The following is a 26,613-nucleotide window of genomic DNA, read 5'->3' as shown; positions in this document are numbered from 1 at the left end:
TGGCAAAAACTGCAATTAGTTTTGCACCAACCTAAACCAAGGTACCTACATACAACCTTGTCAATTCTTTCATTTATAAGAAAGAAACTGAGGTATAAAAGAATAAGTGACTTATCCAAAGTCACAAGACCAGTTAATGGCAGAGCGTTGTCTTGACTTTGGAGTTCAGCATTCTTTTCCTCATTCCACATCTGCCTCCACATCTGCCTCTAGGTCCTGGGTGGGCTTCAAAATCATACAAGACAAAATCGCTACCTTCATACATTGCTTAAAATCTCTCTGGAAAGATTAAAAATATATTTATATATATTACTAAATAGAAAGCAATCTGAAGTCAGTGCCAGCTGAGATTGCCAGATTGCAGAAAGAGAGAGGGGAAAAGAGATCACTTGCAGCTACTGTAATCAAGAAAGCCCAAGGGCTCATGAGCAGGTGATGAAGGACAGAAATGGGTTTAAAAGAATGATTACATGGGAAGAAAGCATATTCTTGCCATGGGGCATAGTGTGAGTCAAGATAAGAGGTGGATAAGCAGTAGGCATCCAGAGAATGGCGAGGAGTCCAGACTGATGCGAGCAGCAGGCAGAGAAGCAGGGGAGCTTAGGCTAGGAAAGTGGGATGCCAGATTGCAGATGCATAGCCTCTGATGCCACACTCTAGACACGGACCTAACACAGTCAAAACAGGCTTCAGGACAAGTATTCTGATGACTACATATGCTCAATGGCTAGGAGGGGAAACTGGAAGACAAATTAAGAAATTCCTCTAACTTTTTTTTTTCTTAAAAAAATGTGTGTGTGTGTATTTTTTTTTAAGAGAGAGTCTCACTCTGTCACTCATGCTGGAGTGCAATGGTGCAATCATAGTGCATTGCAGCTTTGAACTTCTAGGCTCAAGAGATCCTCTTGCCTTGGTCCCTCGAGTAGGGGGGATTACAGGTGTGAGCCACAAAGCCTGACTTGTTAACAGTTTAAACAGGAACCAATAAGATGACAGAAGAGCTAAATGTAAATGACAATCCTAGGCTGAGTGGTCTCAAATCTAAAAAGTAGAACAATTTCAGAAATAATGATGTAAGCCATAAGCCTTCAACATGTTTAACTTGAGGTTTGTACATACACTTGCCTATGTCTCCAAAATTCACCCATTCCTTCAAAAAGGATAAACCATTCTCATGAAATTTGACAAGCATCTTGTAAACAGAACCATTTGCTATGAACATTCTAAAATGCTGCATGTTTACCCCACAGAAGTACTTCAGAGTACAGAATCATCTGTGTCAAATTTATAAACTTAACATTGAATAACTCAGAACCTCATGATCTCCCTTTGCCTATTTACATGAGGATCTGTGTCAAGGTACACAGTGTCACCTCAAAAGTATCTGCTCTAATGATTACATTTTTAAGAAAGTATAAACTATGATTTACCACATATATTCTACATGTTTGGACTTTAAAACTTGGAGCATTTAAGTCATTAAGCTACCATCTGTCAATACTACCAAAGTCTAACAAGAACATGGCTTTTAAAATCCTCAGATCTTTCAGGATGACTGAGGAAGATGCACCTGTGGAACAATGTAAAAAAGAATAGCTGACAAACTGCACAGACAACTTTAAATTCTGCTCACCAAACTAACTACATTTGCCCTAAATACTTTTAAGATTCCTTCCCTAAAAAATGTGAGCTGGTTGGGCACAATAACTCACACCTGTAATCTCAGCACTTTGGGACACTGAGGCGGGAGGATTGCTTAAGGCCAGCAGTTTGAGATCAGCCTGCGCAACACAGCGAGACCCTGTCTCCACAAAAATAAAAATATAAAAATTAGCTGGGTGTGGTGGTGCAAGCCTGTAGTCTTAGCTACTTGGGAAACTGAGGTAAAAGGATTGCTTGAGCCCAGGAGTTCAAGGATACAATGAGCTATAATTGCACTACTGCACTCCAGCCTGGGGAACACCAAGACCCTGTCTCTAAAAAAAATAAAAAATAAAATAAAATTTAAAATCTGAGCAAACTTTAAATTATATGCAGGACATCCATTAACAATTTAAAGAAAGAACTATAAAGACATCAAGGTGACTAATAAGGGTACAAATAAATGTTAATAATTATATTCTCAGGAACCTCCTTTCTCAGTGTCTCTTTGGATGTCATAACTTGTAACTGTAATGAGGTAGATGAGACCTCAGGGAAGACTCACTTTAGGGATGACAACCAAAAAAAAGTTTCCTTATTTTCTTCATTAAAAATGTATAAGCAAGAAACCAAAAGACTATTCTTTCCATCAGTTAGTGCTTTGAGTGTATCATAATTATTTCTACTATATTTATAGTAATTCATAATAATCATTTGCTCTATATGAATATATGGAATTATAATCCTAAAAGTCACTTTTCCTTTCATCTTCTCTTTTCCATTCTAATGGTCGTGTCTGGTCCCAATTGAGCTTTTACTATCTCTTAACTAATCTACTGTGAAACTGTCTGCTAAGTGGCCTTCTTGACTCAAATATTAAAGGCCATCAATACATCCTAGATCTGTTCACCTCCTCACTACCTGTTGTTATGTGAAAAGATCTCTCCCTGCAACACTGACCTCTGTCTGTATTGCCACAGCCATTGCCTTGAAGTGGTTTTATCAACTCAGAAAAGCATTTTAGCAGCAGAAATGAGAAAATCCTCTAAAAATCCTAAGATAAAAGCTTTGTATCCCCAGAGTTGAAGGAACTGTAGATTGATTCTGCCAACTAATTAAAATGCAGTTATGAAAGATCCTATAACCATTTTCAGCTCAAATAAACATGTACCTGAATTTTAAAAGTAATAAAAACTGCAGTTTAGAAAAACTCTTCCAACTGAATTTTGAAGAAAAAAGCATAACCATCCTCAAATAAATGGAGTAACATCCCATGTTCATGGATCAAAGACGATGATGCTACTCCCCAAACTGATACATAGATTCAACACTATCCTCATCAAAATTCCAGCTGACTGACTTGAAGAAATTTGACACTGTTCCTAAAATTCTCACAAAAAGGCAAAGAACCCAGAATAGCCAATCTTGAAAAAAAAAAAGTTGGAGAATTCAAGTTGGAGAATTCACACTTTCTGATTTTAAAACTGACTACAAAGCTACAATCGTCAATAATAATACAATAATAAAATAACCAATACAAACCACAATAATCAAGACAATGTGGTACTGGCGTAGGAGAGAAACACAGATAAATGAAACAGAATTGAGAGTCCAGAAATAAACCCTCACATTTATATTCAACTGATTTTCAGTAAGGGTAGCAAGACAATTCAATGGGGAAAAAAAGTCATTTCAACAAATGGTGCTGGGACAACTAGATATTCACATCCAAAAGAATCAAGTTAGGCCCTTACCTCACAACATACATAAAACTTAACTCAAAATGAATCAAAGACCTCAATGTGAAAGCTAAAACTATAGAACTCTTAGAGGAAAACACAGACATAAAACAGTATGACCCTGGATTGTGGTGTCCTAGACATGATGCCAAAAATACAAGCGACAAAAGAAAAGAATTAATTGTACTTCATCAAAATTTAAAATTTTCATGCTTCACAGACACAATCAAGAAAACAAAGACATGGCCAGGTGCAGCAGCTCAGGCCTATAATCCCAGCACTTTTGGAGGCTGAGACGGGTGGATCACCTGATGTCAGGAGTTCGAGACCAGCCTGTGCAGCATGGTAAAACCCCATCTCTACTAAAAAATACAAAAATTAGCTGAGTGTTGTGGCAAGTGCCTGTAATCCCAGCTACGTGGAAGGCTGAGGCAGGAGAATCACTTGAACCCAGGAGGTGGAGGTTGTAGTGAGCCGAGATCTCACCACTGCACTCCAGCCTGGGCGACAGAGTAAGACTCTGTCTCAAGAAAAAAAAAAAAAGAAGACTACTCACAAGATAGGAGAAAATATTTGCAAGTTACTTCTGATAGGGGATTTATATCTTGCATATTCTGTATAAAGAACTCTTACAATTCAACAATAAAAAGACAAGTCAATTAAAAATCAGCAAAGGATCTGAATAGACATTTCTCCAAGGAAGAAAAACAAATGGCCAAAAAACACGTGAAAAGATACTCAGCACATCACATCACAGCAGCCAACAGGGAAATGCAAATTTTTTAAATGAGATATTATTTCATAACCCCTGGGATGGCTATAACCAAAAAGACAAATAACAAGTGTTGGCAAGGATGTGGAGAAATGAAAATCTTCATACACTGCTGCTGGGAATATTAAATGGTGCAGTCACTCTGGGAAAAAACTGTCAGTTCCTCAAAAAGTTAAACATAGAGTTACCATATGTCCCAGAAATTCCACTCTTAGGTACATACCCAAGAAAAATGAAAACGTCTAAGAACACAAACTTGTACACAAATGTGTAGCACAGCAGCATTATTCTTATAAGCCAAAAAGTGGAAACAAACTAAATGCCCACCAAGTGATGAATAGGTTAATGTGTTATGTGTGTGTATACATATACAGTGGATTATCATTTAGTATTAAAAAGAAATGAGGCCGGGTGCGGTGGCTCATGCCTGTAATCCCAGCACTTTGGGAGGCCAAAGTGGGCGGATCATCTGAGGTCGGGAGTTTGAGACCAGCCTGACCAACACAGAGAAACTCCATCTCTAATAAAAAAAAAAAAAAAAGAATTAACCGTGTGGTGGCGCATGCCTGTAATCCCAGCTACTCAGGAGGATGAGGCAGGAGAATCACCTGAAGCCTGGAGGAAGAGGTTGTAGTGAGTGGAGATCGCACCATTGCACTCCAGGTTGGGCAACAAGAGCAAAACTCTGTCACCAAAAAAAAAAAAAAAAGAAATATTGATATATGCAACAGCTTGGATGAACTATAAAACATTATGCTAAGCAAAAGATGTCAGTCACAAAAAAACCATGTATTCTATTCCATTTACAAGAAATGTCCAGACCAGGCAAATCTATAGTGGCAGAACAATTTGTGGGGCTGGGGGAGGGGGGCAAGGAGGGACAAGAAGTAACTGCTAATGTAACTAGGAATACAGGATGATGAAATATTTAAAACTGATTGTGGCAATGGTTACATAACTCTGGATACACTAAGAATCACTGAATTGTACACCTGAAATAGGTGAAATGCATGGCATGTAAACTATATCTTAACAAAGACAGTAAAAAGAGAATCAGTATTTTCATATTTCAAACAGGTGTATTTTATTTTATGTAAATTGTACCTTCATAAAATTGATATACAAAGGGAAAAAAGTCATTGTTTCTAAAACCATTCCAATAAGCAGAGTACATATGTGATAATAAACCCAATGTCCAGGTAGCCTGATAATAAGTGTCTCCCATTTTGCTCTACTCCATGCATGTAAGTACATTACCCTTCTACAAATGCATCCAGTTTAGCCAGTTCATCTGACAAGCCAACCAAGACATCCAGTGTGCCAACCTAAAAGGAAAATACATTCTGTTATTTAGGCGGCACCCTTTTTTTTTTAAAAAAAGATGGTACGTCTTGATTGAAAGTTCTCACAAATCTTAAATTCTCCCTATTTTATTTCATAATGTGTAAGTGTAGTTAAAAGATATTTGCCAGACATTTCAAAGCTATTTATATGTACAAGATAATCCTTTAATTCATGGGTATAAGCACCACTTAAGACTTGAAGACTCCTCAAAGACAGGTCTGTGCTTGTACTGTTCAATGACACTGGATCATGTGAAGTCTTAGTTTACAACACCAGCTCTTAAGTAGGAGGTCCATGGATGTGCACTAGAGGGTCTGTAATTAAATTCTGCATGCAAAACTGTGCATAAGTGAGCACGATTAGGAGGAAACATCCTGTCTCAAAGGTATCTGTAACTCCAAAAATATTAAGAATTGGTCATTTTATTGTATTTGTTTATATTTTTGAGATGGAGTCCCGCTCTGTCGCCCAGGCTAGAGTGCTGTGGTGTGATCCTGGCTCACTGCAACCTCTGCCTCTCAGGTTCAAGTGATTCTCCTGCCTCAGTCTCCTGAGTAGCTGGGATTACAGGCGCCTGCCACCATGCCCAGCTAATTTTTGTATGTTTAGTAGAGACAGGGTTTCACCATGTTGGGCAGGCTGGTCTCAGACTCCTGACCTCAGGTGATCCACCCACCTCAGCCTCCCACAGTGCTGGGTTTACAGGCGTGAGCCGCCACACCCTGCCAAGAATCAGTCATTTTGAATATTTCTTAAATGAATGCTGCCTATGACTGCCCTCACTCAGTTAACCAGCAAAATGTCAGTATCATGATCTTTTCCATTCTTTACAAATGTTCTATCAGTTGATTACTGGACACCTGCTTCACTTTGAGGCTGCTAGATTACTGATCTTTAATACAGTAATCTTAAATAGATGAACTAGATTAAATAAGTGGGTTAGATTTGCCAAGTGTGATTAAGTAGGTGCTATGGTAACACATTTACAATGTAAGTCAACATAATATAAATTTAGTAACAAAAACTTCACTACGATATTTAAGAAAACATATTACTAAGAGTTTTCACTTCTGAAAATCACATTTGTGAATGTAATACATCAAATACTTTCATAAGATTTTTCATTGCCATTTAGAAAAGCACAAAAAGCCTAAGTAGAGAGACGTTATTCATTTTGGTAGTTTACTTCTAAAATTTCAAAGAAGTACATTTTAAATCATGCCAATGGCTGGAGAGGAGGTTTCCTTTGGAAGGAATCTGGGTATCTCATTTCCACTAAAAGAGAGAACCGGCCCTCCCCTAGATGATGAACTCATGCAATTTTGCACAGTGCAGCTTCACCTTTAAGTCAGGAATATTGAACTTGGAAGAGACAGCGAGATTATTGTTCTTTGAAGTTGCCGCGTGCAATTTCTCCCATGTTTGCTGACAGGTTTTCTCCCCAGGAGCAGATATAAGCCAGAACTCAGTCATGTTTGTTACTGGGTATTTCCTCAAAAATCAAGAGAGATTCTGAAATGTAAAACGAAACAAAACCAAAAAAAACATTTAATATCATTTGTTTCTAAAGTATTTCAGAGTCACAGAAGAAGTTATAACAAATAACCTGTTTCAAAACTAATCTAATAATGGCATACGATCTCAAGCAAAGTGAAATTTACCGACCTAGAAGTAAATCTATATAAATGGTGAAAAGATGATTTATTTATGATACTACGAAAGAGTGATAAAAACCTTATATGCAAAGTACCTACTTTTTTTCATTATAAAACATCCTTAATGTGAAATAGTCAAGAAGTGAGATTACCCAAAATACCAGCCACCAATAGTTTCCTTCAACCAACAAAGTTGAAGAGTTACAAATTTATAGGTTTATCTTAATTTTTTTTTTTTTTTTGAGACAATGTCTCACTGTTGCCCAGGCTGGAGTACAGTGGCATGATCTCTGCTCACTGCAACCTCTGTCTCCCAGGTTCAAGCAATTCTTGTGCCTCAGCCTCCTGAGTAGCTAGGATTATAGGCGTGTGCCATCATGTCCAGCTAATTTTTGTATTTTTAGTAGAGACAGGTTCTTGCCATGTTGGCCAGGCCAGCCTTAAAATCCTGGCCTCAAGTGATCCACCGCACCCAACCTATCTTAAACTTTTAAAGCATACAACCAAAATAGGAAATTTTTTTTAAAAGCCTAATTTTAATCTTGGAGAAAGAATTTAATTTAATCAATGCATTTATAAACAGCAGTCACCAAATAAATTTGTCACACTGGCTTAGTAAATCCTACAAGGCTAGTCAATTTGGTGGTTAATTCTAATCCATAGTCAACCTAGAGAAATCTCCTCAAATCTTCAATAAACACACTTAGTTGCCACTGAACATTTACAAATTTGCGATAACAACAAAAAAAATCTTGCCAATCTGCTTGGCTATTTTAAAATATAGGGAGTTGGGAGAGTGGCATTAATGTGACATTTTTGGATCTGAGAGGCGGGCTGCAGATCTCCCCTTTCAAAGAGTCCCATTAAGATTCATCTAAGCCTCTTCTATAATTTCTTTTCCTCCTCCTCCTCCTCCTTCCCCTTCCCACACACACAGAAGTTGGGGTGGGGAAGTACAGAGACAAATCTAATCAGAATCTAAGTGGGTAAAGCATATATACACAAGTGATAAAAATCAAAGTGTTACAGTACCATTATTTCCACTTTAATGTGCCTTCATGAGAACCAACACAAGCCTTCTGCTAACACTACTTATTCAGCCTCTCCCGAAACTAATATTCAATGTCTCTAAATTGAATGTAACTATCTTACAAAGTTGTCCTGAGAACAAAATCAGATAATGAATCTGAAAAAAGTTTGTAAATGTAAATTTTCTTTAAAATGTAAAATGTTATAATCATAATGGACCTTCATAATTGCTGTAGCCCATTTTAATTAAAGTATCTGCTTAAATTACCTATAATGAGTATGTAATTAATCCCACCTACTCATTATAATACCATTGAAAGTGAACTTAACATAGATGCCAACCTATATACTTGTTAATTTTCTAACTACTGTTTATAGAGGATCTCCCATATAAAAAGTACCGGTCTAAATGTCTTATTATCTAGATTAATCTTTCCAACACCTCTATGAGATAAATATCATGCTTCCCATTTACAGATAAGAAATGGAGGTTAAACTGGTACAGATGTAGATGGTGGAATTAAATGAATATGTTAAGAAACCATAGAGAAAATTTTTTAAAAAAGAAACTGTACTGTGCGAGGACTTTTCTAACGTTACTGATGAAGTCAAACCTTTATCAGCTTTACCTATACTTTCTGAAATGAAAGAGCTACACTTTCCCAAATGGCCAACAAGCTAAACACAAGCTTTTTAGTGATGGCCAGTCTGGCCAGAGAACAGCACAGCTTAACTGGCCATCTAAGGATAGAAGCTACTCACGAGCACCACGCTCTAATGAGGATATCCAAAGATAAGATTTGATACCAAAACAGAAGCAAAAGCAAAATCCTCATTAGCCTACCCAAGAAACTTCAAATACTGAACTTTAAGGTTATTTATAATATACTACCATATTCTTTTCCAACCTGATTTTTTCATTCAACCTATTTTTAGAATTATCCAGTGATCATTAATTTTAATTGATATACAGTATTCTATTATATGAATAAACTAAAATTTACTATCCACTTTTTCCTGGAATGACTGTTAAATTGTTTTTATGTCTTTGCTATAGTAAACAATTCTGCTATGAACAATGTGTACATGTCTATATCTGTGAAAGAGCTTCTCTGGGATAGGTAAAATGGCTGAATTACAGGATATGTCTTCAAAGATAGACATGACATGTCTTTCCATGCTCCTATGCAGTGTGACTTTGCCTGTCCTTCTAGCAAAAGGTGGAGCTGGCCTTGCTACTTGGCTTGACCAGCGAAATACATGGAAGCCATACTGTGAGTTCAGGGCTCAGGCCTCAAGAGGTGCAACTTCCACTTCTGTTTCTTGGACCACTGCCCTCAGACTACCACATAAGGAAGTCAGTCTAGCCTATTGCAAGCGACAAGGCCTCATGAGAACCACAACCAGCATGAACTACCAGACATGTGACTGAGGCCATTTTGAGCCCTCCAGCCCAGCAAATCTCCCAGCTGAATGCAACTGTATCAATGAGCCCAGGCAAAACAAGCAGAGGGACCACCCCAGCAACTTACAGAATTAGGAGAAATAAGAAATCACTGTTTTAAGCCACCAAGCTTTGGGGTGGATTATTGCGCAGCAGGAGACAACTGACACAGACCACTGCCAACTCTTTTGGGTATTGCCAAAGTGTTCTCCAAAGCCCCTACCAACTTAAGTTCCTACCAGCAGAGTAAGAGTTTCTATTTCCACAACTGAAAAAACGCACAATGGTATATATTGTTCATAGTTACATATACTTACAGAAAATACTAAAACAGGCATAGATAGGAGCTTTAGTTTTGTATGTAAGATTTCATTAAATAAATCTGGGGCAAATATAGCAAAATGTTAATACTTGCTAAGTCAGCATGGATGTCGTCAACTGGCAATATTTAAAATTTTTTTGTACATCCGAAATACTTCAAAACTAAATATTTTTTAAAATTGTTACAAGAATCTAATTTACAAATTAAAACATAACATTGCATAGCAAATTTATTAAAAATAAAATTTCAGTGAACTTTCAAATGGGATATTCAGAGAATAATCTAGATACCAAATTAATCCTGAAAGTACAACCTTTCTGTTTTACACCTAGTAGAAATGCTTACTAGTCTGTTTATATCTTCTTATGACCAAGTATAATACATTGTAGACAATACTTTTGGAGTCTGGGATTTGTTTTAAAAGTATTTTTGGATCCTGAGGCAGGAGGATCACTCGAGCTCAGGAGTTCAAGATCAACATATTTTTATTTTTTAAAAATAAATTTTAAAAAGTATTTGGGGGTCAATACGTTCAACAATCTAATTGTATAATGTTGCAAGGGTAGGAGCTCAGACTACACCTGTACTAACTCCAGAACCTGTCTCAAGAAGTTGCTTTTTAAAATAAATTCCTGCTGAAATGTCGTGGGCCCATCTCCTGGCTCCTTGTCATCCTGTCTCTGTTCTTCGCAACACGTGGATCACCTGACCTGAGCTGCTCCAAAACTGGCTACCCTCTTCCCTTTCCTTTAGCCACTTTGATCTTGGCTGTTTCCCTATCTCTGGTTTCTTCCAGTTAATACTCCTGCACTTACCGAATCAGCTTTTTTAGCACAAACATCCCTCACAGGACTACCTTGAACTTTAACATTTTCAGTTATTAGAAAATTTAATAGCATCTTTAAACCTCTTTTAGTAATCTAGATCTTCTAAGTGATGGTGGTTTCTGGAAAACTGAGGTTTCATTATAATAATCTTATGTAAGTGGCTTTCCGTTAAAGTATATTTTAATGATACATTTTTATACCTCCTCTCCCCCGAAAATGGCAAGTAATAAAATCAAGTGTTAAATTCTTCCTGATAGTGCTAAATTATCTAAACTGCAGCTTCTTCAAAGATTGTAATCCTATGAGTCACTACAGTAGATGTCTCTATCATACTACTTAGAGTTCCAGAAAATCTTTTCTTCTAGCAGGCTTCCAAAGGATTTCAAGGAATAGGAAAGAGGACCCCATTTCTCATCTATAAATAATATTGCCCTATCTACTTCACTGAGCTTTTATCAGGATCAAAGGAAATAATGTCATGACAAATTCTGAACAAAACATCTAGGAATATGATAGAAGTATTCTAATTTAGCTTTTTAAAAAATTGCATTTTTTGTAGAGATGGAGTCTTGACATGTTGCTCAGGTTGGTCTCAAACTTCCAGCCTTAAGTAATCCTCCTGCCTTAGCCTCTCAAAATGTTGAGATTACAAGAGTCACTGTGCTTGTAATTCTAGCTTTTAACTGAGCCCTCACTTGAGCCTAGTTACTGGAAGATGAAGAGGAAAGGAAAAGGCGCCTAAGTCTGATGTTGTGCTTTTCACTTCTCATACATCTCATTTTAGTCTATTCTCACTACAACCCATGAGATAGGTAGTAATACACAAGAGAGGTTAGTAGTCTACCCAAGATCACACAAGTGGCAGACGGGGTTCAAATTTAGTTGTGTTTGACTCTAAAGGCCACATTGTTGTTGTGTCACACTAGAAGAAAAAAATGTTCTGTGCTCTGGTGTGCCTGGGCGCTCATATTTGAAGAGAGATCCACATGTAACCTTCAACACCTTCACCCAATGTTCCAGGCTCAGAGCACCCTGTTGGCCAGGGAATTCTGAAGTCTGATAAAGGGATCCAAGCTTCCTTTCCTTTTTCTCTTCATCCAGGATCATCACAATTTCTAAAGCAGCATCACCCAGCATCTAAAACTATCCTACCTCCTAGAAGAACAAATTCCTCCAAACGAAAAGACACACACGCACAAAATTCGAGATTCAAAGTATACTTTGAGATTAGAGATCAGATGTTAGAGATTCGATGGACCCGCCAGATCATGGAGAACGGAACACAAACTTTGGAGTCCTGCAACAGTTAAAACTGACTTTACCCCCTTACTAGTTTCCTCATCTGTAAAGTGGAAATACAACACATCTCTTCACACAGCTGTTAGAAAGAATGAATAAAATAATGTACCTAGACTTCCTCTTTCCATGTGGCTGCATTTCCCAGGGGTGACTATATTAGCTGCTGCCCCACCCCATCCTACCTCCCAAGACTCTCCCCCGTAACCCAGATGGGAAATATCCTTTGCTTACTTATACTTTATAAATGCCCCTACTATGCACTCATCATAGTCTCCCTCATTTTTATAACATATTTTTATCTACACCTTACTGAGAAATCCTGAAGGGCCAGAATCATATCTTCTCTGTGAAACCCTGAGAGCCAGCATACACTAAATTCCTGGCAACAGCAAGGACTTAATAAATGCCTGTTGAATTAATAAATAAAATGCAAATATAACAATGACAGAACCAATCAAAAAGTCTCATTAGAGATAAAACAAAGGCAAGAAATATAGTCGTTTTTTAAAAGTGTTTTTCAGTCTTCAGAAAACCCTTATTTTATAGTAAAAATTAAAAATTGGTAAAGTTGCAGGTTCCTAAGTAAGCCTTTGTCTTTTATGTCAAGGGTGAATAAAGTCAAAAATATAAAAAAAAGGGCTTCATAAAGAACTATCTGTGCTTCAGGCAAAGCCATGGCCTCAGTTCTTCTACCGCTAGTCAAAGCAAACTAACCCTAAGAAAAGAGCCTAATAGGAAAGACAAGCTACTTAAGTACCTACGGAAGAATGTAAGAACCACCTATGACAGTAACATCATAAGTATTTTGCAAAATCTGTTTTCCCAATTTTTAAACAATGTCCACTGTCAACTTGTCACTTAGACAAGTCACGTAAAAAAATTTCTCCTTGAGGCCGGGCACAGTGGCTCACGCCTGTAATCCCAGCACTTTGGGAGGCCAAGGCAGGTGGATCACCTGAGATCAGGAGTTCAAGACCTGCCTGGCCAACATGGTAAAACCAAGTCTCTACTAAAAATACAAAAAAAATTAGCCGGGCGTGATGGTGCACGCCTGTAATCCTAGCTACTCAGGAGGATGAGGCAAGAGAATCACTTGAATCCAGGAGGTAAAGGTTGCAGTGAGCCAAGATTGAGCCAGTGCACTCCAGCCTGGGCGACAGAGCGAGACTTCATCTCAAAAAAAAAAAAAAATTCTCCCTTAAATTTAACAACAATTTAAGTTTAGTTTCAAACAAAATTTTTCTTTGCAGATGAATATGTATGTTTTTATTCATCGGAAAATGGAATCCATGTTGCTAAACATATTTCCCTTTTTCTATCAGCTGCAAGGAAACAAACTGTCAAAATTGGTGGCCACTTGTTACCAACTCACCAAGAACCTGACACCACCTCCTTCACTGCTTGTTTTTATTCCTAATTATCTCCCTTTATTTTATCTTGAATATGAAGGAAGTCAGGCATAAATGTAGCAAATCATATGCTAAACAGAGGAGATGATGATCAGAAAAGCACACTGACTAAAAGGTAGAGTTCCTCGGGGCTCAGAGCCAGGTCTATGTCCTTTTCTTTGTGTGTGTGTGTGTGTGTGTGTTAATGCGTGTGTGTCAATGTGTGTGTGTTAATGTGTGTGTACAGCACCTTTCTTGATGATCTCCTCTACACTTGAGGCAATTCTAGTCTAGATGCTGGACACTTTCTGAAATGTATGTCTCCAGCCCAGGGCCCTCTGCAGCATCTAGAGTTATAGCCAACCAGTATCCACATCTGACAACAAGACATTTTCCACTTGGATGTTTCAAAAGCAGCTAAAACCCAACACTTCTAGTCAAATTCATCATCTCTTCCCCCATATGTAGCCCTACTCCAGTGTTCTCTTAGTACAGGTGTACCCCTGCAACGTTACACAACTAGGATTGTCAAATGTTCGTAGCAGCCAACGCTTACTGGGTGCTTCCTACCTACTAGCACCAGTCAAACCACTTCCCATGTATTAACTCATTTAGTAGTTAGAGAAACCCCATTAGAGAGGCAGTAGTTACAGAGAAACTGGGGCACGTAAAGCGCCTTACATATTACACAAGATAGATTATGTAGTATGTGTCACATGATATATGAAAGCATATATTATATGCTAAGGATTAATGTATTATATGCTCTCATAGCACCTTCTTTGCAGTATTTCCCTGGGAGGAACATTTTACTAATGTCTGTCTTTCAAATAAACTGCCCAGGAGGGTAAATGAAAATCATGATAGTTTTTGCTCACCACTTTCTCCTCAGTACCTGGCACAGAGACCAGTATGGTAGAATCTCAAAAGGTATTTGTTGTATATTCTTGAATAAACAAAAACTACCGTGAGGACTAAATGAGATAACATCAAGCACCTGGCTTATAGTTGGTTAGCTTCCCTCACTTCCCGTTTTGTCTATAATAAAATCAACTTTATTAAAATATAAATTACATAGAATTAAATGCATCCATTACAAAAGTTTGATGAGTTTTTGACAAATGTATACACCTGTGTGAGCTCCATCAAAAGCAAGATTAAGGACACTTCTATCATCCCCAAACCTTCCCTCACACTCAGGCCAGTCAATCCCTACCTCACTGCCAGCCCTGGGCAAATGCTGGTCTGCTTTCTGTCACTATAGATTAGTTTTGCCTGATCTAAAATTTCCCTGTAAATGGAAGCATACATTACCTACTCTTTTGTACCTGGCTTTTGCTCAGAAAGTCTTTGATATCTGTCCATGTTGTGTGTATTAGTAGTACAATCTGTTTTATTACTTAGTACTCCACTGCATACATCTACTATAGTCTGTTCATACATTCATCAGTTGATGAACATTTGGATTGTTACTACCGGTTTGGGACCACTAAGAATAGAGATTCTATGAACATTCTTCTACAAAGCTTTTTGTGAAGGTATGTTTTTCTCTTGGATAAAAAATTCTAAAAGCAGATTTTCTAAGTTGAATGATTAATGTATACTTAACTTTATAAAAAATTAGCCAGGTGTGGTGGGTCCCACCTATAATCCCAACACTTTGGGAGGCCAAGGCAGGTGGACCACTTGAGGCCGGCAGTTCAAGACCAGTCTAGCCAACAGCGTGAAACCTTGCCTCCACTAAAAATATAAAAATGAGGCTGGGCACAGTAGCTCACGCCTGTAATCCCAGCACTTTGGAAGGCCGACATGGGCAGATCATGAGGTCAGGAGTTTGAGATCAGCCTGGCCAACATGGTGAAACCGTTTCTACTAAAGATACAAAAAATTAGCCAGGCATGGTGGTGCACACCTGTAATCCCAGCTACTTGGGAGGCTGAGGCAGGAGAATCGCTTGAACCCAGGAGATGTCAGCGGCGAGCTGAGATTGAGCCACTGCACTCCAGCCTGGGTGACAGGGAGAGACTCAATCTCAAAAAAAAAAAAAAAAATTGGGTTCACTTATTGAGTTGCACAAAATTTTTATCTAACCTTGACACAATTTCCTTGTGAAATACATATATTTACATATTTTCTCTCAATCTGTGGCTTGACTTTTCTTAATGATGCTTTTGAATAAAAATCTGCAATTCTGCCAATGTCTGATTTATCAATTTTTTTAAATATATGCTTTCTGTGGCATGTGAAAAATCTTTCTACCCCAAGGTCACAAGTATTTACTCTGCCTGGAGTTTGCTGAAGTTCTTGAATCCATTCATAGTTTTCATCAAATATGAAAATGTTTTCAGCCATTGTTTTTCCTCACTTTTTTTTTGCTTCCTCTTCCTTCTTTTGAAACAAGATCACATGTACTTACTTGATACTGCTCCACAGGCACTGAGCTTTCAATCATTTTTCTCAGTTGTTTTTCTCACTGTGTTTTAGTTTGGATAGTGATATAGTTTGGATGTCTATCCTCCCCAGATCTCATGTTGAAATGTAAACCCCAATGTTGGAGCTGGGGCCTTGGGGGAGGTATCCGGGTCAGTGGGGCAGATCCCTCATAAATGGCTTGATGCCCTTCCTGTAGTAAGCCATCTTAAAATCTGATTGTTGAAAAGACAGTGCCCTCCCTGTAGTAAGAAGTTACCATGAGATCTGTTACCTTTCCCCTGACTCTTGCTCCTTCTCTCGCCATGTAACATTCCTGCTCCCCTTCCCCTCTGCCATGACTCAAGAGCTTCCCAAAGCCTCACCAGAAGCTGAGATGTGGGTGCCATGCTTGCACAGCCTATAGAACTGAGAGCCAAAAAAAAAAAAAAAAAAAAACCTCTTTTCTTTACAAATTACCCAGTCTCACAGATTCCTTTATGGCAACAAATAAGACTAACACAGTCTCTTGCTATATCTTCTAGTTTGCCGACCTTTTCTTTAGAGTATCTAATCTGTTATTCTTCACACCAGTGAATATTTTACTTCTTACATATTTTTCTGCTTTAAGTTCCATTTTTAAAATATCTTCCATTTCTTTCCTCAATATGTTCATGCTTTCTGTTAAAATACCAAGCATATCTGTAAAAATGTTACACTGTTTGTCACTGGACTTTGCTGTCTTCCTTTTAAGAGTGTTGTACTTTGTTCTAGCGGGCAGGTAAGTTAGGGGAGGATCAGCTTGATCCACCCAAGGCTTGCTTTCAAACATTGTTGGGATAAATCTAAGGCCTTACTCTAGGGCTAACTTAGTTTCTAATACTAAGGTCTGACCTTTTGGGGACTCTGTTGAATGTCCCAGGTATTCAATAAGGTCTCTCCTCCACAGCTGGTCAGAACCCAAATGCTTCCCAGGACCATAAGCTCTGGCAACTGTTCAGTTGAAAGCTCTCTGGTCATTCTTTGATAGAGCTCCTGCACAGCTCCCCCTATAAGTTTCTGGTATTTATTTCTCTGCCTAGCTCGCTCTCTTTGTCAATCCCACCTGCTAATTCCAGGCAGATAAACCTTCCCCAAGTCCAGTCTCTATTCAGCAGGACCAAGATGCTCTGCTCGGGTGTTCCCTTCCTAAAACATGGTGCAGAGAGTGTCTACAGAGAAAAGCAGGAGAAATTACACAGCTCCTTTCCTTTTTCTCTGCTCCTGTGCTGCCTGTTGTCCAATGTCTGGAAGCAGTTTTTTAATATATCTTGTCCAGATTTGTAACTGATAATGGTGGGAAAGCAAATATGGTACCAGTTACTCCATCACAGACAAAAACTGAAGTCTCATCTAGTTTTGTTGTATGTATTATTCACAAGTTTTCAGTTTTGCTAATTGTTGTCTGTTTCTATGCAGGGATTCAGCCACAACTTCCCAGTCTCTCTCAGCTCCATGTTTTAGCATTTAACAGAAAACAGGATTGACAAAAATAAATGCCAAAAATTTAACAAGTCTAGGCTAAAAGACGGGAGTACTACTCTGTGAAAAGTGAAACACAATGAACATGTATTACTTTTGTATGAACAAGGAAAGTGTTCGTTTTTGTTTTTAAAAAATGAAAGAGTTGCAGCTTGCTCCAACATTCACTTATGTGCCATTAATTTGCAAATGTATAGCGTGCTATCTTCATGAGTAAAATACAAATGTATTTAAAAGCATTAATAGGCCAGGTGCGGTGGCTCACACCTTTAATCCCAGCACTTTGGGAGGCCAGAACAGGCTTGAGCTCAGGACTTCAAGACCAGCCATGGCCATGATGGTAAAACCCTGTCTCTACTAAAAATACAAAAAATGGCTGGGCGTGGTGACTCACGCCTGTAATCCCAGCACTTTGGGAGGCCGAGGCGGGTGGAAATAAGGATACATATAGGTATAAACATTAAATTTTTTAAAAAAATTGTTAATAATTACCTCTTGGGAGTGATTATGTTTGGTTTCATCCTTTCTGTATATTCCTTTTTCCTAATTTTTTAATAATAAATTATTAACACCAAAAAAAAAAAGCCCACCACATCTTTATTAGGGCAGTATCCTCATATTTGAAAACAACGAAAAGTTTAGAGAACATTAAATGGCATCATAACAAACAGCCCTGGAGTTAATACAAAAAAGAAGGGCAAAGCTGGTTAATTGTAGCTACGTTTGAAGATGTGATCAAAGTTGGTAAATGGCCCTTTTACCTCACTGGGAATCATAGCCAGAGAAAACCCAAATGCCAACTTCAGGAAGCACAATGTAATGGCCAGAGCACTGCTCTGAGGATATGAAGGCTTCAAATCTAATCCCAGTTCCACATATAATTGTCTGCATAAATATCTTCACTTGTAAAATGAGAGGATTGGATTACGATATCCAGGATCCTCTTCTGCTCCTATACGCATTACCTGAACCTATACTAGGTGAGGCTCAGGATTCTTTTTCCCTATTTTCTTATTAAGTCCCTCAGGTAATTCACCCAAATTTCAGAACCACTGTACTAAAACAGGCATTTCTATGATTATATAGTATATTTAATGTTACAAGAAATGTCAATACTCTCGAAGGCTACAGATAGAAGGCTGAATAACTCACAAAAACATACACCCCTAGTTCTGCTTCTTTCTTGGAAACAAAACTCAAATCTGCCAGTCTTCACCGTGGTCACTAGTATCCCTGAGTGTTTCCACCTAATCCTCACATTCTTCCTGAGCCCTTTATCCATCTTGACCTCAGGCCTCCCCTAGTTCTCTTTCCTACTCTGCCTTTGCTCGTTTTGCACAAAACAAACTTTTCTCTTCCAGTTTAAGCCAACTGAAGCCTCCCTTAACAAAATGATTTTCCCAACTAAGTCCATCCATGCACAAAACCTGTTAATAAAATTCCACTACTTCTCCCACAGGTCCACTTACATTCATGTCATTAACTGCATTAGGCACACATCTCATCTGACTGTAACTGTTCTCAATTTAAGCTCTTATTCATCTCACCAAACGTTTTGAGTGTTTAAGTTCCCAAAACTGTGGTAGGCTCTGAGAAGCAAAACAAATAAAATGTAGCCCCTGTCCTCAAGGAGCTTACAATTGCAGGTGGGAGATGGTGGCAGCTCTGTGTGCGTGCAGGGAGGGGTGTGAGGAAGACTTCATGTAGATGCCAAGACAGAAAAAAAACACCAAAGAATACAGGGAGGCAGAAGGGAAACACTAGCCAATTTTGTAGACACCTCTATTTTTTCTAACCGCAGTAAGTGTGCTGCTGAAGAAAAAAAGTAATAATTATTTTTCAATATGGAAGGGGACAAAGTGTGAGAAAACGGGGGGGAAAAAAAATGGATCCAAAGCTCTGGGAATGTTAACTTCATTTACTTTATCTCCCACTTCTGGGAGTTTGAAGGCTATGGATTATTTTCCTACCACATGTGATTTACATATAAAATAAAGACAATAAAACAGCAACTATTACAATATAAAAGGTGGGGGGTTATAAGCCTCAACAAGACATCTGCTAGCTCTGCTGTGTGAATGGAAGGTATGGGATTGACCCAAGATAGGGGCAACCACAGAAAACAGCACGGCACTCCACTAAGTGCTCCCACAGTTAACTGATTTTAATGCTTTCAAGAAACCCAAACCGTAGTCTCTGAAATGCAATCAACTTTCATAGTAAATTATATTTCACAATCAATTAAGCCTGGAAGGTGGTCTCCATGCAAAACACAGTACCTGAAAATATCAAGTTTACTGGAGCAGCTTATTTTAACAAGTAAAAGAAGGCATATCTCAGATATCAGTGAAATATCACATAGCCTTCCAAATGTGCACATCGGCTTTTAACCAATTGATCTGTGCGAAACATTTACCACAATGCACTCAGTTAAAAAGCTGCCACATCCTACCCTAGAAATCACTAACACCATCCAAAGTAAAAATAACTTGTTTCTCTTTGAATGTAAAAATTCTATCCTTCGAAACAGAAGCATCTTAATTGGGACGGTGGGAGGGGCTTGTTCATAATACAACTTGTTTAAACATTTCCAGTAACTAAAAGGGGGATTTTACTTTTCAAGGAATACTTCCGTGATTCATGTGAAATGAGACTGTAAAACTGTCAGAAGACATGCCTTTCTGAAATCTCAAATATTCCATGTTTTGTTTTCAATGGAAACATATCTATAAATGCTCTATAATCCTAAGACTATCTAAATTTCTCACCATAGATATACTTAAATATGAAAGACAATTTCATCTTTATTAGATATATTTTATCAACAACTACCTTTTTTTTTTATTTGAGACGGAGTCTCTCTCTGTTGCCCAGGTTTGGAGTGCAATGGCGTGATCCCGGCTCACTGAAGCCTCTGCCTCCCAGGTTCAAACGATTCTCCTGCCTCAGCCTCCTGAGTAGCTGGGACTACAGGTGCATAGAAATTAATCTAAAAGCAAAGCCTTACTTTCACACAGATGCCTATCACAAAAACGAAACACATTGTGGAGTGGGGGGTTGGAGATGTAATAAATAATACAATGTTGGAAAATTTCTGGTAACTTCTGGTAAAGCTGCTGAATTGGCAGATTTGGCCAGGAGGGCCCTGTCGTACACCAATTACTGCAAGTAATCACCAAAACCTTCTCAGCTTCTAGAGACTCCTCCTCTGCACAGGCAACTCAGCAGTGACCCATGCAGTGACCCATTCCTTCCATGCCAGGGGATTCCCTCCATCTACACTCGTGGCTCCCAAAACATTACTTCCCTTTTCTCCAAAGCTGTTAGTTTATAACAGTGACTGGACCACGGAACCACATTGTGCTAGAAGGTGCTGATATCTCCAACACAATGTGTATTGGCCTGAAATTCAAGACTTTAGGATAAGTTCGTTTTCTCCAATTCATGACTCTAAGTAAGCTTGAGATTCTGTTTACTGGTAATGACAACTACTGAATATGTAACATGTGTTGTGCCCAGTGATAAGCACTTCCATCCACTAAAGCAATTTTGTACTTAATTCCTTCAAAATAGATGTTATCACCACCTCCACTTGCAAATGAGGGAACAGCTGGTGAAATTAGTTGCCCACAGTCAGAGACTACATTTTATTGGGATTGAGGGAAATCTATTTGAGTTATTAATGCAGTTTTACAAAAGACAAGCGCCTCAAAGACATATCAGGATATAGTTTTAGTAATTTTATACTAAAGGAGTCATATTAAAATATCAAAAACTGGATTTTAAATTACTTGAATTCAATTAAATGCAGTTTATTAAAATATTACTTTTAACCTCCATATCCCCAACAACTTAATATTTGTCCAACAAATAAACAGTGACACCACATGCACGTTTTGCAACCAAATAAATGGTGCCTCTTTCCTCCAGGAGGAGTTTGGAAATACATGGGAGCGTTTGGGTTGTCCCAGTGTGGAGACTGCTAATCAGGATTTAGTGGGTAGGGCGAAATAGACCTCCAAACTGCCAATAGCACCCACACAGAAACACTAAACTATGGGCTGATTCAAAAGGAAAACCTTTCATGGTAAAGTTAAACCACCTGTTCACACATCTAAATTTACAACTTCCTATTCATTGATAGTCTGTTTAAAATACCTTAAAACATACATTGATCTCTTTCTATAAAACACCACTTACCTAGCATTTTATTTTCAAATACACACACGTACTTGCACCCAGACACACACACACCCCACATTTTAGATATACAGTTAATACTCTTTTATCCCCTGATATAACCAAAGCACTTCTCCTCCACTGCCTACCTGGCTCATTTTTTAACTCAATAAATGCATGGCACAGTTGCACACGGTATAATGTTAGAAGCAGATGTCCTGCTGGAAAAGAATTTTGTTTCAACATCAAGAATATAGTTTAAAATTTCTAGTTCCAAGAATCACTCACGTCAATAGGAAATTTTAGACTGCTCTTATTCATTGACTGAGCTTCTCAAAGGCACTATGCTAATGTTTATAGTGTCTGTCTTAAGAACTTGATGAAAAACAGACATCTAACATGAATTAATTTATAAATAAAATGATATATAATTCCTCATCCAAAGAATGAAAAAGATGTATCCTGTAGATAGATTTAAATACGTACAAGAGCAAAATTTAAGTACTCCTAAGCAGAATCAAGTTCAAAGGACAACTTACTGCTTAGGGATCAGTAAACTACATGGAGACCTTTGGCAAAGGTTTACTTTGGCATTCCAGTTTTGTTCTTTGGCCAATGGTATTATCTCACGAGTTGTGGAAATAATCACAAAATCAGATTTTTGAAGCCCTAAAGCTTCTTTTTAGGTTGCAAAAACTAATGTACATGAGGCTCCTAAGACTAATATACCAAAAAATAAAAATAGGTATTTTGTGCTGAGTTTTAAAAGCTGGCTTACACTATCCAGTTCTCAGCATTTAGTTAGATCCTGTGTACTGTTTTCTTTAGATTTTATCTAGTCCCTGAAAGGTATACCAAAAGAGAAAAACATCCAGGACAGAACCCTGAAGCTCAGTCTTCAGCATAATTTGAGATTCACTTGTTGCCAAAGAACTGTGATTGACAACTTGAGCACTTTCAGTTCACCTTGCTGTTCGTCATCTCCTCCAGATGAACTGTAAATTAACAGCTCTACCCAACACTATAGATAAGACGCAGCCCACCACTGCCAATTCCTCTGAAGCTGTTCTACCAGAAAAAGTTCAGCAAAAGTGCTGAATCTTCAGGAAGAAGTTTGCAAAAAAAAAAAAAAGTGCTGAATGAAAGACTACTGTGCACTTCAAAAGATTCACCTTTTTCTCTAGATGCGACTGTGGTTAGTACTGTGTAGATAATCAGCAGGAATACATCAGCAGTCAGAAAACTGTGGAAGTTACTCCAGACTCAGAAAAATCACTTTACCTGTTTCTAGTTCCAGGGGTCTAATAGGTTCCCATCTATACAATGAATAGCATTTTCATCTACTGTCTTTCAAAGAACTGTGAGAACAAAATAAACATGAAAGTGACCCTCCCTGTAACTAACTATATTTCAATAAACGATACTCTGAAATAGATGACCTTACAAAAGGATAAATCTGAAAAGCTAAAACAAACTTTTTCGAAAGAGCCTCCCCTATGTATGTCAGGACTGCCTCGAGGGTATTTATAACTACCCTGTGAAGGGTGCAAGTAGAATCTAATCATTCTTTCCCTTCCCCAACTCCTGAACCCTCTATAAGTGAGTACAGTTAAACATTCTCCTGAAGTCCTCAGTGGAGAAAGAAGGTATCCTGCCTTCAAATCCTTCAGTGGATTACAACAATGTTCCCCTGAGCAGGTCTCCACTCATTAACTTTTGCCACCTTCCACATTACTCCCAAAATTATCTTTTCAAAAGCCACAGTCTGACTCACTCCACTGCCTGTAATCTTCACTGGCTTCCCTCCTTTTTAGGATAAAAGCTCTGGTCGACCTGACCCCAGCTTTCTCCACCTGCCTCTCCCCTTCTCCGTTTCAGCCATGCTAGCCTTTCAAAAACTCTCAAAAGCTTTTTTCCTCTTCACATTTCAGGGCCTTGACATATGCTGTTCCTTCAGCCTGAAATGTTCCTTTTTTTGTTTTTCAGAGACAGGGTCTAGCTGTTTCCCAGGAGAGAATGCAGTGGTGTGATCATAGCTCACTGTAGCCTCGAACTACTGGACTCAAGTGATCCTCTTGCCTCGGTGTCCCAAGCAGCGAGCAGCTAGGACTAGAGGCATACACCACCATTCCCAGCTAGCTATTTTTTCATTTTTTCTGGAGATGGGGGTCTCACTATGTTGCCCAGGCTGGTCCTGAACTCCTGGCCTCAAGCAATCCTCCCACCTGAGACTCCCAAATGTTGGAATTATAATCATGAGCCACCCTGCCAGGCCTGGAATGTTCTTTTCATTCATCCCTTCACATCCCCTTCTCAGTCTCTTTTCAGATCTCAGGTCAAAAGTCACATCCTCTCAGAGGGAAAGGGTTTGAAGAAAATAAATATTTTTTTTTAATTTTTAAGAAGTCATAGTCTCAGCAACACCTTTTTTAAATCTTCCATAGTACCCATGCCCCTAGTATACTCTTTCATACCACTGTTATTCCTTTAAAGCACATTTCATGCTTGCTTTTTAAAATCCATCCCCTATTTGCCTGTAAGCTCTACAAAGACAGAGACAATTTTCTAAACCCTACCATCAGCACTGTACCTGCAACAACACACATTATTTGCATGAGTAAACGAATACCATTCAAAAGTCCTCGTTATCTGATGCCCAACTTTCTTTCCCACTTCTCCATAGTGCAATCCACTATAAAGCTAGACTTCTACTCCCCCAGAAGCATTCCCCACCCCTCATCTTCAGGTTTTCCTGTAGCTTTCCCTGCCTGTAAAATTATCCCCATTTCTCTCAACCTATTCAAATCCTATGGGCTTGCCCAGACTCAAGTTTTCTTTCCTCCAGAATATTTTCCCATAGTGCCAGTTTATACACGTATCCTTTCTCCAACACTTGCAAAGAACTCCGCATTCTCTTTTTGGTAATTATATATAAACTGCATAGTCCTGTGTGTGACTTTTCAACATTAGTGTGAACTCGTAAGGATGGACTGTTACATCCCACCCCTCCACTCCCAGAGCAGTGCTAAATACTGGGCTTTCAATGATTTTTCCCTAACATATCAGAATTTTCCTCGGTAAAGAATACTAGGTACCCCCCTCACTCCTCTTGTTTCTCAAGTGATTCAATATGCCTTATGTGACTTTCCCCAAGTTCTCTTCTAGGGTTTTGTTTTTTGCCTACCCTTCCCCCATCCTACTAACACATTGTTGACTTCTCTGGATTCCTGTTCTTTCCCATTCCTAGACGGACCCTGTTACTCCGTGAGGGCTCCGTGCCTGCAATGAGGGGCTCCTAGGCCTTTAAACTGTCATCCCACCACCACACACACACGTGCGCACACACACCCAGGGAAGGCACTTGCGCTAGCTGTGATCTCACACACACCACCCCATAGCCTCACCTGGGCCTCTCTGTCACTTCATCCCCCTCAATCAGGCGGCATACATTCTGTGACCCCTACCCAAGAAGAAAGGTCCCAGATCGCGGTCTCTCTCCTTTCTGCCTCTGTCATTAAGTACTCACAAGTGCTCTTTCTCTTTCTCCCTCCTTCTCTTCCCTAGAGACGGAACCTAGGCCCAAGACGGTGAACTGGCTCCGAGAAAGCAGGGACAGCCACCCAGCCGGCTCCAGCTCCGACGCCACGGTCTCTGCCCCCGCACCCACCCCCATCCCTCCCAGGCGGCGACCGCAGCGCAAGCTTTGGCCTGGCCAGGACTCCCCATCCGGGGACAGCCATCGCTCACTGACCCAGGAAGGTGTCAAACGAGGAAGTAGCAGCAGTAACAGGTACGGAGGCAGGCAGCCAGGCAGACGCTAACGGCTCAGCGCTCCATCCCTTCCCGACCTTAGCTCCACACTCACTGCTTCACCGACCCCAGCGCCCAAAGAGCAAGTCACGTGCCAGTCGAGCAGTCAGCTGACCGCGGCGCTCGCCGCTCCGCCTACGCGCGCCCCACTGCGCAGCCGCAGCCGCAGCTGCTGCCACTGTTTGGGCCTCGGCAGAGGGGCAGGACGAGGAGGCTACGGGCGCCAGTGGGACCCCGCAGTCGGGGCCGATGGTTGTTGTTTCGGAGTAGGTGGTTTTTTGCTTCTTCCAGTGTCGCAGTTGGCGTTTTGTCCACCGCTTGTAAACGTTACCGCCACCAGGCCTAACGGCACCCCACTTCAGGTTTCTGCGGATCAAAAATTGTCTCCAGCCCCCTACATGAGCTTCTCCACTTTCTTCGTCAGCCCGGTTTTCTACCTAATATCCTGGCTAATGGTTCATTTCAGCAGATTCACAGTTTCCTTGAAGTCCACTTGGACTTAATTTCATAAATGGTCCATGGAGCATTTACTGTGCGCCAAGCACTGCGCTCGTTTTTAGGATTGCCTCCTGGAGAGAATCACTCCTTGCCACGAGAGCGCCTCATAAATAGCTGAAACCACATTAAATAGTGGGAAACCAAAGGTTTTAGGACAGAGGCATAGACAGGGGAAAGCACGTCCTTTGGAGAAAAATAGGTAGCAAGCTGCTCTTTGGAACTCTGCATAGTTCATTAGCTTGGGAAGATAGATGGTAATGTCCTAAGTTAGAACACAGAGTTTTAGAAACAGTAGAAAAAATTTAATCCTTTCAGATTTACAGATGAGGAAAGTGAAGAATCAGCGGACACAGAGTTGTTTAGCACAAGGGAATAGACACCAGGTGTTAAATCCAGGCTCTCCTACTTACTAGTTGTGTGACTTGACACCTCCGAACTTCAGCCTATTCACCTGCTAAGTGGTGGTAATAATAAATACCTGACTGTGGTATTGTGAGGATTTAATGAAGCATGTAGTTAGCACAGTGTCTGGTACATAGGAAACAACCAATTAATGCTCGTCATTATTCCTATATATTGTAGGACCCAGGTTTTCTGACCTATCCTATACCTTTTCTGCTGTGTCTACCTGCAGAAATGCGCCACAGAATTTATTAGAGTCTCAGTATTAGGGTGAACAGAAAGTAGCAACCACCAGACTATCCCCAACGTGATGCTTTCACCAGTTTTGGATGAA

The 26,613-nt window shown here is 39.4% G+C and overlaps 1 protein-coding gene across 10 annotated transcripts in view; it reads right to left on the bottom strand.

The window, feature by feature from the left end:
- Window positions 1-25,479, bottom strand: part of LOC135268391 (V-type proton ATPase subunit C 1-like) — a 124,877-nt gene extending 99,398 nt beyond the window's left edge. For 3 of the 10 annotated variants that reach the window (XM_064361189.1, XM_064361191.1, XM_064361190.1), the window contains exons 1-3: window positions 25,321-25,478; window positions 6,838-7,008; window positions 5,410-5,477 (exon numbers count right to left, since the gene is read on the bottom strand). In XM_064361189.1, coding sequence (XP_064217259.1) covers window positions 5,410-5,477; window positions 6,838-6,969 — 200 coding nt within the window. In that variant the 5' untranslated portion in view covers window positions 6,970-7,008; window positions 25,321-25,478. Of the gene's footprint in view, window positions 1-5,409; window positions 5,478-6,837; window positions 7,009-25,320 lie in introns of all 10 variants that reach the window. The other 7 variants (XM_064361187.1, XM_064361188.1, XM_064361193.1 and 4 more) reach the window with 4 other exon arrangements.
- Window positions 25,480-26,613: the final 1,134 nt, after the last annotated feature.

The sequence above is a fragment of the Aotus nancymaae genome, unplaced genomic scaffold (assembly GCF_030222135.1).
Source record: "Aotus nancymaae isolate 86718 unplaced genomic scaffold, 86718_ANA_hifiasm-v0.15.2.pri h1tg000040l, whole genome shotgun sequence".
In the NCBI taxonomy this organism is placed as follows: Eukaryota; Metazoa; Chordata; class Mammalia; order Primates; family Aotidae; genus Aotus; species Aotus nancymaae.
This window is presented reverse-complemented; position numbering and strand designations above follow the sequence as displayed.